Here is a 15,684-nt window from a genome sequence, read left to right as displayed (position 1 = left end):
GTCCTGAATGTGTAACATTATGTGAGATTTAAAATTAATGTAGTATTTAGAATGTGTATGTGTGGCCAAATAATATCATGTGTGTAGCCTACAGAGCATTTAAAAATACCAGCAACTAAGAGAACTGAGACAGAATGAGACAAAACTTAAGGAGAACGTGAATAAATAAACTAAACAATGTGATAGCCATAATTAAAATCACAATTCAAACTAATAACCTATTATGGACAATGATAGTGCAACAACAATGCACATAATGTGAAGCCTCATTACTCATCATAATGATGAGTGGCTTAGTTATTGTTATTGACGCCAGGCAATATCAGAAAGGATAACAAAATGTCACAACCTAAGATCACGGTTTCATCTAACCAAGGTGCTAAAGCAAGGGCTGCCAGCAGGCAGAAACTGGAGTTTGTATAACTTAGAGGAAGCAACAGACTGTCTTCAAAAGCTGTCAGTAATGATGTGTAGTCTTTTTCAAAGTTTTCAAACTACGTAGGTCGTTCCCAACGAAATTACTTAACATATTTGCAGCTCAGTGTTGTTTAAGTAAACATCAACAAAGGCAACAAGAGTGAACAATAACACAAAAAACTGGTTTCTTTTTACATTAACTGTAGCCTATTTTATTATGTTCAATCACAGTAACATACATTTTTCAATTGTACAAAATATGATTTATACCAAATACAAAATTATGTGGGGAAAAAAACATCAAAGGAACAGCACACAAATAAAACCCATTTTTTTACTCAAAATATGCCTGCGTTACTAGGTTAACAGACTTTATAATACACTGCGGTTCATTCCAAGGAGGCAACCCAATCCGTTGTGTATTGTTAAAATTATGCAACTGATATTGGAACTAAATGTACTTAAATCTAGGGTAGGCATCTCCTCCCTTCTGGGCTCCCTCCAAAGCCACAAAGCCACTCACCCAAAACATATTTGCATGTGCAGTGAGCATGCAGGCAGTAGTGCACACAGGTACGCAGAACTATGATTTTTAGTTTCTATATCCCAGTATTTCCAGTTCTAAAAAAAAACATTTCAATTTAAAAACACATTCAAAGGCAGCATTTAATCCTAACAGTTCTATTTTTTTCTGTTCATCTTCATTGCAGTAAATTAATAACATGCTAAAACAATTTAAAATGCCTTAGGAAGAGTGTGCAGTAAAAACAAAACAATGTGCTATTGCTGACTACTTCCTGTTAATCTTCGTAATCATAAGGCACTTTTGAGTGACAGGGAGATGGCTTTGACGTTGACCAAAACATATTGTATTTTAACTTTACAAAAAGCACAGGACATACAAATATACAAGTAAGACACCTTTGGTAAACGTATTCACAATATACTTTTTGCAGCCTTTTTTTGCTTAAGTGTTTTTTTGTTGAGTGGACACTGAGGATTACCATGGCCTATTTTTGTGTTAAATAAACATATTCCGATTTAGAGATAAATATAAATCATCATTTCTTAAAGGACCAGCACATGTATCTCTGTATTATTATGGCAATGCTTTAGACACTGCTTTATTAAATATATTGCTAAAAGAAAAATAAATCTCGATCATAAACCATTCTACACTTAAAGGACCAGTGTGTAGGATATCTTGGCATCTAGTGGTGAGGTTGCAGATGGCTGAATACCCCTCGCCTCACCTTCCCATTGTCTTGCAAACATGTAGGAGCACATACAGTGGCTGCGAAACTCTCTAGAGTCAGTGTTTGGTTTGTCCGTTCTGAAAAACTGCAAAACGGTTGCCCATACTGCGTAGCCTTACAAGCCAAAAAAGGACCTTCATCTCCCTACAAAAAGCAGTTACCAGGTAGTGGTAATATAAGGACAGTGGAATGCTTACTGCTGCAGTTAGTATGTTATGGTTCTGTGACTCAGTAAACAGGTGTGTAGAAAATCTGACCACCCAGCAACCTGCGCTTCAGCTCCTTCCACAGCAGGCTACGCTCTCTCTGGGATCCCTTCATGAAGCCACGGTTCTCTTGAGCACGACGAGAAAGATAAGGAATGACTTCGTTGACCGGGCCATACGGAACGTACTTGTAGACTGGAAAACCTGCTTGACCTGTTTTCAACAGAGAGAAAGGAGACACATTTTATCAGCGTCCACTCTCTCCACCTTGTGTGCATTTCATGTCATGACTTTAGCAGAGAAACAGCCAGAGTAAGAACTGGAGTTGTTTGCTCCCAAGATATCTCTAGATCATATAGACCATTTGTAAGGTCACTGGCTGCCGGAGTGCTTGCTGATGTGTGTATAGACTATGTTTCAGTGGTATCCCTATGGTCACATGGTTGTGTGATGTAAGCCTCTGTGATTCCATAACTTTTACTATCTGATCTGAGCTAAGCTGAGCACAACGTACCTAGCGGGAAGCTGATCTGATCACACATTCCAAGCAGCTGTCCAAAGTAAACCTTATTCTCAGTGGGTGAGAGGCCCATGGCATTCATCCTGAAAAGTAAACCCACATATGTTAAAGGGCTGTTACATAACAACAGCTGGAGTGTGGTATTCAACAATTCCGTTGAAAGCAATTTCCTTCGGTAAATCCTATAAGAGCTTTGGAAAGTTGACAAAGAATAGGTTTCAGTTAGAGAAATGTGATAGGCATTCGTTTAAACCATTAAGATTGATCCTTCATGAATGAGAGGTTTTAAGGCTATCATGTATGGTCACACTAAATCTGCACTTATTGCATGTCAAGTTTTCCACCGTCTATGAATTTTTCATGCAGGCCTGAAACCAAACTTACTTTTCAAGGGTAAATTTTACTGTGTCCTCATTGTGAGTTGCAACCATGATATTTGGTTTCCTGCTGTGTTTGATCTCCTCCAGCAAATACTCCAAACACCTGGAAAAACAACAAGGCAGATGATTAAGATTTAGACATTTTCTAGCAGAACCACAAAGGGCGTTGATGATATTTCAACACTTACTTATGATACATCCTGTTAGTGGCCTCATAGTCCGGGTTTATCGGGTCTTCGTAGCCAATCTCTTTGGCCCTGTCTCTCTCTTGGTACATGTAGGCGCCACGAACCAATTTGGCACCAAAGTACCAGCCTTCCCGTCGTGACACCTCAACGTCCACAATTACATTGCCATAGGCTTCCTAAGAGTATTAAAAAACACCAAAGGATATCACTAAATTCAAACCATCCTTGCAGAAACAAGATGTGGTCAAACTCATGAGTGAGCAGAATCCGACACACAGAGTCCGGGAGACACAACGGGAGACAGCTTTACACAACATACTGGAAACTCATGTAAACTCCCACTGCAGCATTACAGTAACATTTGTATCAGCTTGAGATTCAACTAATCCATGCTCGCTGCATGTTAATGTTACATTGACCGCAATTAGCAGACATGATACGCTGATGTTATGTATCTTTCACCAGAGAGGCTCAGCAATGTAGTATATTTGCATAGCCAAATTTATTGGATAACTAAAACAGTTAGTGAGCTAGACTGGATGTTATAAATGAGACTTTTGCCACTCTTCATAACAGTTGTGATTTATACTTTTGTGTTGAGTCTACGACGTACCCTACAGCGTCAGCTATGGTCACCATGTGGTAGCCATGCATTTAATACTAGTGCGTCAGTGTCTGCATCATTCTGCAATTACACTGCCAAACACTAGTTGGCAGTAGCACTACAGCGTCCACTGTGTCGACTGTTTTAGCCCTCCGCTAATGTGAATAGGGGTAAAATTATATACGTGCGGCTGTTACTTTTCAACTGATATCGACCTCATGGATCACAGTCTGATAGTGAAACAAGTCATTTCGCTCGGGTTGTGACGCCCAAATATATTGATCCAACGTGTTACAACCGCTGGTTTGGCCGCTAGTAAAAGTTACTTCAAAGTTCAATTTAAGACTTTTAAGACCTTTTTAATACCACCTAGGATGAAATTTAATGCCAACTTCACTGCCGTATAATAGAAAATCTGTATGAATTTTAAGCCCGAGAAAATTATTATTTACGAGGTTACCTGAATTTAATAAAACATTTTATTATAATACTTACATTCATATTTAATACACTATAGCTTTTGGGGTGTGTTTGTACTAAAACATAAAATGAACCAAGGACCTCACTTTGTGCTGAAAAGTGGTGGGGACATAGGGGTTCAGATTAGCGGTGTGATGATACACTTAACTCGCATGCATGATTCACAATATTGGGTTCACAAGAACAAGACAAAAATATATATTTTTATATATAACACTACTACCAGAGGGTCCTCCCCTAGAAAACATTGAGCATTTTACACTTAATTTCCTGCATTCTGAAGACTTTTTCTGTACCAATTTATTGTAGAATTGTCTTTATTTCAATAAACTGAAACATAAAATTCAAGTGACAATTCAAAAAAAAAATAGTGCAGTAATCAGCAGCTTGTTTTTTTAACTTAAGTTACTTTTTTTGTTTCTTCTTTATTTACATTGCATTGCCTGTTTTCTTATTGTGCAAATAAACCTTTTTCAAAGCATGTTCATGTGTTTTTTTAACATTTCTTGTTGCAAGCCATTTTTCAAAACATATTAAACAAAAAAAAAGGTGATGGAAACATGTCCCTAGCGTCCCCAGAGTAAATTAATACAATATTTGTGGCACTAAGAACTCTTAGTGGCCACCAAAGCGTTTTTTTCTGACGCCAGCTCTTTTTTCAATTCATTGCAATGGGAGTGCCGCATTTTTGCAAGCTGGTAAAAACGCCAGGCACTGAGTGTTTTTTTCCAGTCACCAAGAGTTGAAAAATGTTCAACTTCGGGGAAAACGTTACGCTCGTCACTGTCACTTTTTGCTCAGCTGTCCAATCACAGTACAGGAGGGGCGGGACAAATACTACACCGTAGCAACGGTTACTATCCTGGAACCGGGCTTCGTCGAACCTCAGCTCTTGGACCAAACGGTGGTACTCGCCAAGATCTTTCCTCGCCCACAAAATCTCATGAACCCACATATGGCAAGTCCGTCCTCTCTCTCTACAGCTTCAGCCTTCTCTTCATACAGAGCAAGGGCCAGAGCAAGTGCTCTACTCTGTGTAGACATTTTTACATCCAGTGAAGTTAGGTAGAACCAGAGCCCTTTAAAGAGAGAGTCGCGTCATCTCCGTTCACTCCAATGGACCAGTTTTTCACAGCAATGGCGGATCATGGAGCATCTGAATAGTTCATAGTAAGGTTGGCTAAAAAATGTCCACAAGGTAGGTGATTGTAGCTGTTATTGTCAAAAATATATGTCCTCCTTTTTAAAAAATAGTAATGTAACCACATACACGTGTCACTGCTGTGCAAATATTGTAAATCAACGCATTTATTGTATAAATGACCAGAAATCGCTTAAAATCGCTGTTTTGTCGTCTCTCTCGGTCATTTCGAATTGCCCGCCTAGGACTTCCTGGAACTATCTGCGTTCTCCATGAACCACGTGACGATGTAGCATTTTGGACCCCCGCTGACGCGACTCTCTTTAAAGGGCTCTGGGTAGAACTACTTGCAACCACTTGCAACAAAAGTATCATAGCAACCAAAGCAGGTGGGAAAAACGCCTGCTAGCGCTCCCTGCTGTGCGTTTTCAGAAGAGCAGCTGGCGTTTTCAGCTGGCAAAAAACGCTTTGGTGGACACAGGCCCATAATGAGATTGACTCGCACGCTGATCCGCCTGTTGTGCTAACCTCAGCGTCATTGCCCTCAGCTTCATCCCCTACCTTGTCTGTATCTCTGACCTTCTGAACTTCAGACACTTGCCCATTCTAAGTCGACCAGCTAATGTTAGGTTATTAGTAGCACTTAAGAGATGTTTTGTTTTACCCAATAACTGGCTGATTCGCGCCAGAGCTGGATGCCAGAGCTGGATGCCAGAGCTGGATGCCAGAGCTGGATGCCAGAGCTCGTGCACCGCGCACTCCACAGTCCAGAGCGTAAAGCACTGACGTAAACAGTAACGTTACCTACTGCTGTTGTTCTGACGATATATGCTGCCTTGTCGAAAGATGCTACCGTAGCACAAATTGATAGCAGACCGCGTTGTCACACCAAACGGAGTAAATTGTAAAGTCACACACGCAAAAAGTATTTATGACGCTACGGCATTTATTTAATCCTATGAAAGGACAAGAAAAAAATTTAAGATCTTTGTAAATGAAATTTGATACATTTTTAATGAAATTTAATACTTTTAAGGCCTTATTTTTAGAATATGAAATTTAAGACTAATACTTTTAAGACACTGCGGGTACCCAGTTCAAAGCACCAGCCACTTCCTGTCGGCTAGGAGGCGCTGCTAGGCTACCCAGCCAACCAATCACAGTTGTTACTGTCCGCGTCACCCTGACGTGTCCTTACATTTTGGAGGAGGTGCAGGTTATGCTATGGCGTAAGCTACTGCGTAAGGTACGGGGCTATGCGTAGGTTATGCCGTTGATTCAATGCAGAAGTATGAATCACACTTTAGACTGTAATAAGTTCTGTTACTGTACTGTATGGGTCTTCCACTGTGGTGTTGACCTGCGGCGTTATGTTGTATTATTGTCTGTTATGTGGGTACCTTTGTTACAGCGACTGAGACAATGAAGAAGCTGTGTACCTGAGTGACTAAACATAGCCCCTTTAAAACATGACATTTCAGGAGCCATCTGTGATGTCTTCATATAATGTGTTGTACAGCTTCACTGACAGGAGCTTGCTATTGTACACATATACAATATCTGTTTAGGCATTTCTATCCATATGGTACAGTTAGTAGCAACAAAGAAACTCAATGTTACAAAATGTACCAACAGTATTGACAAAAAGATAATTTTGGTTTCACAGTTCACACAAACGGGAAAGGATTTGTAGATTTAAATAATCAATCAAACTGGTCATGATTAGCTGTAATGAGGCAACTGGTCTCACCTTGAGGTAACATTGATAAGTGTTGAAAATGATTGGCTTGTCTCTGTTGAATTTCCTCTGCATTTCAAGGGTCAGTCGACTAATAGCCGGTTGGAAGTATGTCTGCTCGGCGTCTACCATTAGCCTGACCCCATTCTCCATGGCATGCTAGGACACACAAACAAAGAGTATTTACAGCTTACATGGCTCTATAAGTGACACTCACCATTAAAGTGCAAGACAGTCACTCAGCAAACACCAAAAGATTTCTGTATTGCTTCTTAAAATCATTTCCTAAATGCACAATGATTTGATCGCCTTACCTTGGCCAGAACGTCCATTCTCTGGAGCATTCTCTTCATCTGACTCTCCTCCTCCTCTGTAAACTTGTTCAACAAGGGTTCCAGCTGGCCCGCCTGCACAACAAACACAAAACATCCAATTGTTTGGCATTTGCTTTCAAAGCCTTTTGTAATCAGGATTAACCCCCAAACTATATTATGTGATAGGCAGGCAGAGGTTGCTCTGCCATTTTGTGTTGAGTTTCTTAACTGCTCTCAATAGCATTGGCTAAATTAACATGCACACTAAAACTCGACTTATACCAACACTGCAGAAATGTAAAGGACATTTTGCTTCGTTTCCCACATATAGACTTTACTTAGGCGGGCCGCCCAGGTATATTAAAGGCTACCAAAGTATATTTGGTGACCCATTTTAGCATTCTGCTGATAAACACAGAGAGAGATGTTATCTGTCATTATGTTACAAAAACGCAGACAAGGTGGAAATTTTTGAAGCAAGGACCAGGTAAAGCAACAGTGAACTGTGAACACATCAGTGCAGATGTCATTCAATTGGCAGAGCTGCTGGAAAAAAGGAATTGCGGGTGGAAAACTCCAAAAGAGGAGTTCTGTGCTTCTCTGCGACTTTATCGAATAAACTGCTGATGGAGAAAGTCAGCAGGGCAAACACGTACAGGTAGATACAAACAGAAAGAGGCCAAGTAAGTAAGTGTTTGCAGTAAGAGACCAGAGGTGTGGGAGTGTGGGCAAATAAGTACCGAAGGGGAAAGCAAGGTGAGCAGAAGTAGTGAGTGAACTCTAAAATAAGCTGGAGAATGTCATGAAAGTCATTCTGTGGGAAACACTGAAATGATACGTTTTCACCTCATCAGAACATACTGTATGTTTACTTGTGGGAAGAAGATATGATATTGCGCCAGCAGGTTATTCTCTTGAGGGAAGAAATTAAATTCCTTGTACCAACAAGACTCTTATCCACTTTACATTATGGTAATGATGTAATGACTGATGAGAAAACAAAAATAGTTGTCTTGCCTACATCTACTTTATACTCATTTATCCGTTTAAGAAACCATTAACAGTATGATTACATGTATCTGTAAAATGTAGAGATCTGAAATGTAATCTATTAGAAGTATGTTGGATTTTCCACCTTTAAAACTGAAAAATAATCACCATAAGAAATGGGTTTCTGCTATCAAATGCTGTATCATGCTCTTTTGAAGATTATATTACGGCCTAGTGTTTATTGCAAAGCTCACAGTGTACAGATAAGTTAAAAGATAACCAGACTTATTTAAAACAAGGGCCACTTACATGGGTAACACTTACTGAGCTCCCACAGACCCTTCCCACCACTAAATAGATGCATGACAAGGACTCACCTCAAGGTTTGGCACCATGAGCAGATTGGAGATTTTTGTTTTATCGTTTATCAAACCGTTCCAGTCCAGCAGATCTATCGTTCTGACAATAAGATGTAAAAAATGTGTATTAAAATGTGAAATTTTAGTGAAAATATTTTAAATTCAGTGCCTTATTCGCAGTTGCTACTGATTTAAGAGGGATTCAAGAACTTCAGCCCAGAGGCTCTATTGTATTTATGTATATACAGAGTACAAAAATATTGCATGTGAAGTATTTGTTGTTATCATTGCATTGATGAGTAACTGTCTTACCCTGGCAAACCCAGCTTCTTTCCAGTAAACCATTTCTCAATGTCATCCTTAGTTCCAACACCCAGCTTAATCAAACTTTCCTACAAAAAAAATATTTCAATGATTAAAAACACATATTGCTGAATTTAATGTTATCAAAAGCACATGCCACTTAAAGTCACAAATGCTCTAACACAAAGAACATTTTAGAAACAACTAAAACAGGATTTGGCACACCAGTCATGGATAAGCATGTGTGAACCTGCATTGGACACACCTTGAGTTGGCCCAGCTCAAGTTTTTGTTCCAAAACCATCATTTCAGACTTTCCCTGTTGTGCCGCCAGGAAGTTAAAAAAACGTCTCCATTTAACCAGGACTTCTGAGAACTGGAGCTGTTCAAACACAGGACAATGCATCAATGAGCAAATGATCATTTTGTGTGAGTCATAGTGTGATGGGGTTAGCTGGACACCTCAGTATTTTATTCACAGAAAATCACACCACTCCTCACTCACTGTCAGTTGGCATGATCGTTTTCATGTTAGGACAGTGTGACACTGAGGTGTGAGTCCATATACCTTTTCCTGCGACGCTCAATTCTGGATGCTTTTTTAGAATTTCAGTGATAACACTGAAAGCAACTTCTGGGGTTTGTACACTGTAACATGAATCTATGATCATAACTAATCAATTGGTATTGACCAAAAACATAAAGATATGTTTTATTGTACCAATACTTTGTAAAGGTGATCTTGTGCCAATACACATTTGTTAGTGTTACATATGGCAGCACTGTTGTTGTGAATCAATGCACACCTTTATGTAAATTCTGTAATATGAACTTTTAGTTCATATTAGTGACATTAACTTACAAGGAACTGTGGGCGCCCGAGAGCAGTCAGTTTGATGGCAGAAAATCCATCTGCAGAGGCTCCCCCTGAAATTGATAACACATTTTATGTTGCTGGATGTTGTATAACTCTCCACCCATTTTATTTGGTGTAATTCAAGTCTATTTATGTTGCGACTGTGCTGTGGGTTTTTTTTGTATTTGTATAGCCATTATAATAAACAAACTCTAGTTAACACGTTATGCTTCTTAATTGCTTCCTCATTAACAATACTGCTTACCAGATGCCTTAATACAGTTTATGAATGTTTCCATTTGCTTGTCACACTTGGACTCATCTGCATAGAAGTAGGTACGAGCACTAATAACCCCTCCACGCCTGTCCCCGAACTGACGATGGGCTTTGTACTTCTTCTCACGGTGATCAGAATCTGGAGTGAAAAGAAAGTAACATTAGCTGCTTGACATGGAAAAAGATATTTTCATTACAAACTTAAACCTTTTTTTCTCCCCACAGAGTTTTTGTATTTTGAAATACTATTATTAAAAAAAGCTGACTGAACCTTAAATGTCTCGATCACATCTGTATCAATGAGATAATTCAAGACAATATATTCAGAAATTACACTAAAAACAATATTATCATAAACAATATTAGCAAGTTATTAAAAGCAGTTTTCTCCTAGTTCTACAACTGGACTCATATTTCAATCCTACAAGCTTTTGTTTTGAGTAATGTACACTTATTATTTATCAGATTATTTATGTCAGAATGAATGTATCACAAACAAAAACTATTTATGGAAACTTTCCCACTTTTTCCCCCCACATTTGCTATTTGTAGAGTTGGCATCTGATCTTTTAATCTGAAATTTCAGTGTAAATTTGTAATAACCACAGAAAGCACTAGGCAGGTGAAAGATATACTTGGATTTTAAACATCAACCCTGTAACATGAACCAAGCTCTCACTGTAGACACTGGACAGGACATTTCAGACCGCACTATATCCAGATAAAACCAGTACTGGCCAGGCTAGAACACATGGCCACATGACTAAACATACCAACCCTGATACTCGTGTTGCATTCAGGCCAAGCTGAAGCAACTGAATTTCAAAGCAAACCAGGAGTTCAGCCTTGCATTTATTTGCCTAAATTGTATTTAAATGTTTTTTTTATATTTCCCTATTGTTGCTTTCATGTAAAGTACTTTGAATTGTCTTCTCGTTGAAATGTGCAATACAAATAAACTTGCCTTGCCTGCTAACTGTTCAGGAGTGCTTTACACAATGAAGAATCCAGTAGCTGGTAATACAACACATTTGGAAACTGAACAGCTAAACTACATGACATCAAAAGTTATTTTTAATTGAGACAAACCTGGACTCTCTTTCTCTGCTTCAGAAACACATGAACTGCAAAAGAAGAAAGCACTGGCATCAGAAGATCTACCTAAAATTAGGGCTGCACGATTTGGAGAAAAAGTTATATTGCGATTATTGTTGACAATATTGCGATTGCGATTATAATGGAACAAATGGAACTAAGAGTATACTTACTTAATTATAAAGGAAAATGCACAAAATAATGACATTTTGAAATGTGTTTTTCTCAACTTGAACAAAGTTAAACAATAAACAATATTTAAAACAATAACTAGTAAAACAGTACAAGGGGACTGTTTTGCTCTATGGAGAAGGCAGTTAGAAGTAGCAAATATTGGCACACGGGCACCGGCTCATTTACATGTGTCTACTGCAGAGTCTCTATCCACAACCTGGAGGAATTGTACATGAGTGTATTAAATAGAGTGTAATGCTTAGTTAATAGCATACTGTTAGTATAACAATAATATATTAAATACTACATACATTAAACTTTCATACAGGCCTAATAGTATACTTATTTACCACTATTTGAATATTAAATCCGGTCACAGATGTTTCATTTCTGTGGGGTCATTAAATCCTTGTGCAAGCAAAAGGCTCTACATTGTTCTCTGTTAATTGCTAATGCTAAGTACTAACTTGTCAATAATCGTATTGTTCAACATTTAATGATTTGCTGTAGCACTTTTTTAACGCCCCGCCCTATCCAGCCTGTGATTGGTCGGTTTATGAAAAAGTGACTGACAAGCACCTCAGCTCTATGAAAAGTTGAACAACTAAAGATACAGCTAATGTTAAGCCAGCGAGCCAAACCCAAACCTTCCTTTTCTTCTCCAAGTTTTCTTCTGTCTCACTGCTTCAGCTGCTGCCGACGTCTCTCTGTCTCTGTCACAGAGCGACCGAAGCACCGACTATGTTTCAATTGTAACAATTAGCGGGTAGGCGGGGTTACGATAGGTTGTTGACTTAAGTTGCTCGCACACTGTTCTAAATAATTTTTCTCATTGCACTGTAGGCTTATCTTTTTTTAGGGGCACATGCGAGAGCCTGGTGTGGACGGAGATAATGAGCAGACTGCAGTGCACAGAGAAGAGAGTGTCTCACACACTTTTCCTGTTTTATGAAATCGCACACTTTTTGCGGTTATCTAATCGAATGCGAGGACATCACGATTGCGATTAGATTAATCGTGCAGCCCTACCTAAAAAGGTTTACTTTTATATACAACAAATGAAAAGGACATTATAGCTTAGATATTTTCTCTCAGTTTTATGACTTCTGTCACTTGCATTGCTTCACATGAGTTAATTATCCAGACAGTATGCCAAAGTTAACACAAGAAGTTCTAAAGATATTTCTACTGCGATCTAAGAAGACTTTGTTGAAGTTTGAAAGAAACAAAAAAGGAAAGACAAATGTTTTTCTTTCATTTCAACCTTTTGATGCAGTTATGATGATAACTGCCTTTTCTAGGGCGTGCCGTGACATGAGAAACATATCAGGGAACAAGCAGAACTACTGTGTTGTCTTCATAGAGTTATCAGTATTTTCCGTTCTGTTAATTTAATTAAGATTTCCTGGACAAAAATGTGTTTGGATTTAGTGTGTGTGTATGTTCGTGCTTAGTGAGATAATCCCCAGTTTGAAAAAAAAGCTTATTGCCTCAGAACATTGCACAACTCTTCTGTGAGTGTGTGCCAGTCTGCCACATGAAATGGATCCAAGACGTTACTGAAAGGCTGGCAGCCCTTTAATGAATACATCCCCTGGCTGAATAACAAGCTCAACCAATCAGAGGAGAGGGGTCTATCCTTACCGACCAATAGAAGACAGGCACTGTTATGCTACTAGAGATGTAATAAAAACACATTCAGTTTTGATTACAGTTTGTTTATGTGGATGAACCATACTGTGGATTACATAACTCATGTAATATTTTATTTTACTGTAATAGAATAATTGCTCCTCTGCTCCCATAGAACCATGCATGGAGAGGGGGCGGGGTTGCCTCTTCCAGTTCATTCCAATTGTGTTTTTTAAGAGTCTTAAGAGCACAGACTGATCTTGTTATGGAACATGTGATACTGGGCTACAGTGCAAACACCTGACTCAACAAACCTTTTGAGTTTAGTATGTCTGAATGCAGATGAGTCATATTAAAGTTATGAAATACTGATTAAATGTGCATGGATTAAAGCTTCAGTACAAAACATTTCATACTACAGTACCTGAACCACAAACCTTACTGAGAAAGTAACCTGCATTCTAGTTTTTCCTAAATGGTTCAGTCAGATGTAAATATGACTTACTCCATTTCCTTCTTCTCTGCCTCCTCTTGTGTCAAGTCCTCTTCAACACTATAGTCCAATACTGCCCCCACACCAAAAGCCTGATTCTTCTGAATCAAAGGTTTGATGGAGTTGTGGTCCTCCCCTGCCACAAACTGACCATAGAAGGTCATCTTCATCAGCTTCTCAAACATCCACTGACCAAACAACTTCTTACTCAGGACCATCAACTGAAAATAAAACATGGACAATAAGCTAACAACAGCCTACAATAATATTCATAAAATAACAATAATAGCGCTGAATGTTAGTTGCTTGGCCAAACGCCTAAGCATTACCCAGTTATACATACATACATATCATTTTCAATCAACTCACCTCTTTGTTCTTTTCAACAAGGACGTCAATTGTACAGAGCTTGAACACCAGCAGACTTCGCAGCAGTTCAATGTTACCTTTGCTTTTGTAGGCCTCCTCGGTGTTGTCGAAGTCAATATGGATTTTATTTAACTGCGTGTTTGTAACATGTGTGGTCTGGTTGATGACCTCAGCCGGCACAGCTTCCACCACGATGCACTCTTGCTGATCCTTCTCTTCTTGGCTCTTGGTGGATGCCACTGTCGCCCGACATCTTCTAGGTGCCTTGTGTATGTTGTTGACATTCACAGTGTTTGCCCTAAAAAGAGCTGCAACAAACTTAGTGTATAACATGGCTTCCTTCGCTTTCAGAGCAGCCCGCAAACCACGAGCCACCACAACCTTCCTCACCTTGCTGTGCAGTTGCTGAGATGCTGCGCAGCGCGCGCTGTTCACATTTTTAGTCATCTCGCGCTGGGGGGCGGTGCCTCGCATGTTACATCACGCGACCTGGTATCACGTGGACAGCACACACACGGCGGTAAATGCGCGTTCTCGCCAACACGCGCTTAACCTCAAAGGCCCTTACAAAACAAAGTGAGATTGCAGCTTCATTTAAAAAAATTAAGAAAAAATTTTAAGGCTCCTTTCACTCCAATAGCTGTCTTCCAAATAAATAAATAAATTCTTAACAAACATATTTGGCATGTTTGGAAACTTTGGGATCCCTACAAAACATTTTAAATAATAAAAAGGATTGGCCGCACAGCATTAGGTGCAAGCTAATGCTGTGCGGCCAAGCTCAACAGTGCACACTGATGTCATCCCAATGTGGTTAAGTGTCTGGTATGTCCATTAAGTAAGGTATTTTTGTTGTTTTATACCTCCTACAAGACTCTTCAATAAAATAAAATAAAATGCAACACCACAACATGGCCTGAGACAATAATGAGCATTACATTTTTTTATGTTTAATATCTATTACAGGGCTAATTGCATTGGATGGCATTATGTTTTTGTTTAACCTTTATTTAGCCAGGAAGTCCCATTGAGATTCAGAATCTCTTTTACAAGAGAGACCTAACTAAATTGTATGTGTAGGTATCCATGGTGTTTCACCGTATGCTTGCATAGCTGTTTGTAGCTGTTTGTTTATACGAATGTAACAATGTAATAATTACAATAAAATATTCCTGTAAGTTTCTACTACACTGAACAAAATTATAAACGCAACATTTTTGTTTTTGCCCCCATTCAACATGAGCTGAAGTCAAAGATCTAAGACTTTCTTTATGTACACAAAAGGCCTATTTCTCTCAAATATTGTTCACAAATCTGTCAAAATCTGTGTTAGTGAGCACTTCTCCTTTGCGGAGATAATCCATCCACCTCACAGGTGTGGCATATCAAGATGTTGATCAGACAGCATGGGTATTGCACAGGTGTGCCGTAACAGGTGTGCCACAATAAGAGGCCACAGTGTTGTAATTGCCATTATGAATCGTGTGTTTCTGTAGTCTGTTTTTCCCGTGCCCCTGTAACACAGACCTTTGACCCCCTATGGCCCCCCTCTGAACGAAAAGTCTACAATAATCATAGTTATATATCTTCCTTGTGACGATATGGCGCTGATGTGAATGGCGGAACAAATGTGTCTCAACTAGTTGGATCCTTTAGTACGTTACACCGCCACTGTACAGTGTCATGCCAAGGCAGTTATCCCTGATAGAGAGGGCCTTTCCGAAACTGCTTGCTACTCCCTCTCCCTACCTACTTCCACTCCGTTTGCACGTTCATGCGGAGGGTCTGCCACATTGAGTGCCAGCCGAAACCAGTGAGGGCGGAGTGGTAGTGCCGAGTTTTGCCTGCCTGCTGAGAATTGCATGCACTTCCAAATACTGCTTTTAAACGCCA

General features: G+C 39.3%; 1 protein-coding gene across 2 annotated transcripts; it reads right to left on the bottom strand.

The window, feature by feature from the left end:
- Window positions 1-601: 601 nt before the first annotated feature.
- prodha (proline dehydrogenase (oxidase) 1a) lies at window positions 602-14,280 on the bottom strand. 2 transcript variants are annotated; one of them, XM_038733677.1, is made up of 14 exons: window positions 13,792-14,280; window positions 13,435-13,643; window positions 11,118-11,152; window positions 10,018-10,167; window positions 9,759-9,823; window positions 9,162-9,278; window positions 8,906-8,985; window positions 8,612-8,693; window positions 7,245-7,337; window positions 6,943-7,089; window positions 2,968-3,143; window positions 2,784-2,882; window positions 2,394-2,482; window positions 602-2,092 (listed from the first exon to the last, which is right to left on the bottom strand). In XM_038733677.1, exons 1-14 carry the CDS (start codon window positions 14,263-14,265, stop codon window positions 1,902-1,904), a joined length of 2,007 nt encoding a protein of 668 aa, XP_038589605.1. In that variant the 5' UTR covers window positions 14,266-14,280; the 3' UTR covers window positions 602-1,901. The 2 variants fall into 2 exon arrangements, with proteins under 2 accessions (XP_038589605.1, XP_038589606.1); XM_038733678.1 differs by having other exon boundaries at window positions 1,902-2,092; window positions 10,018-10,172; window positions 11,123-11,152.
- Between the last annotated feature and the right edge of the window lie 1,404 nt (window positions 14,281-15,684).

The sequence above is a fragment of the Micropterus salmoides genome, unplaced genomic scaffold, assembly GCF_014851395.1.
Source record: "Micropterus salmoides isolate LMB-PRFRI ecotype aquatic unplaced genomic scaffold, ASM1485139v1 Ms_hic_scaffold_20, whole genome shotgun sequence".
NCBI lineage: Eukaryota > Metazoa > Chordata > Actinopteri > Centrarchiformes > Centrarchidae > Micropterus > Micropterus salmoides.
This window is presented reverse-complemented; position numbering and strand designations above follow the sequence as displayed.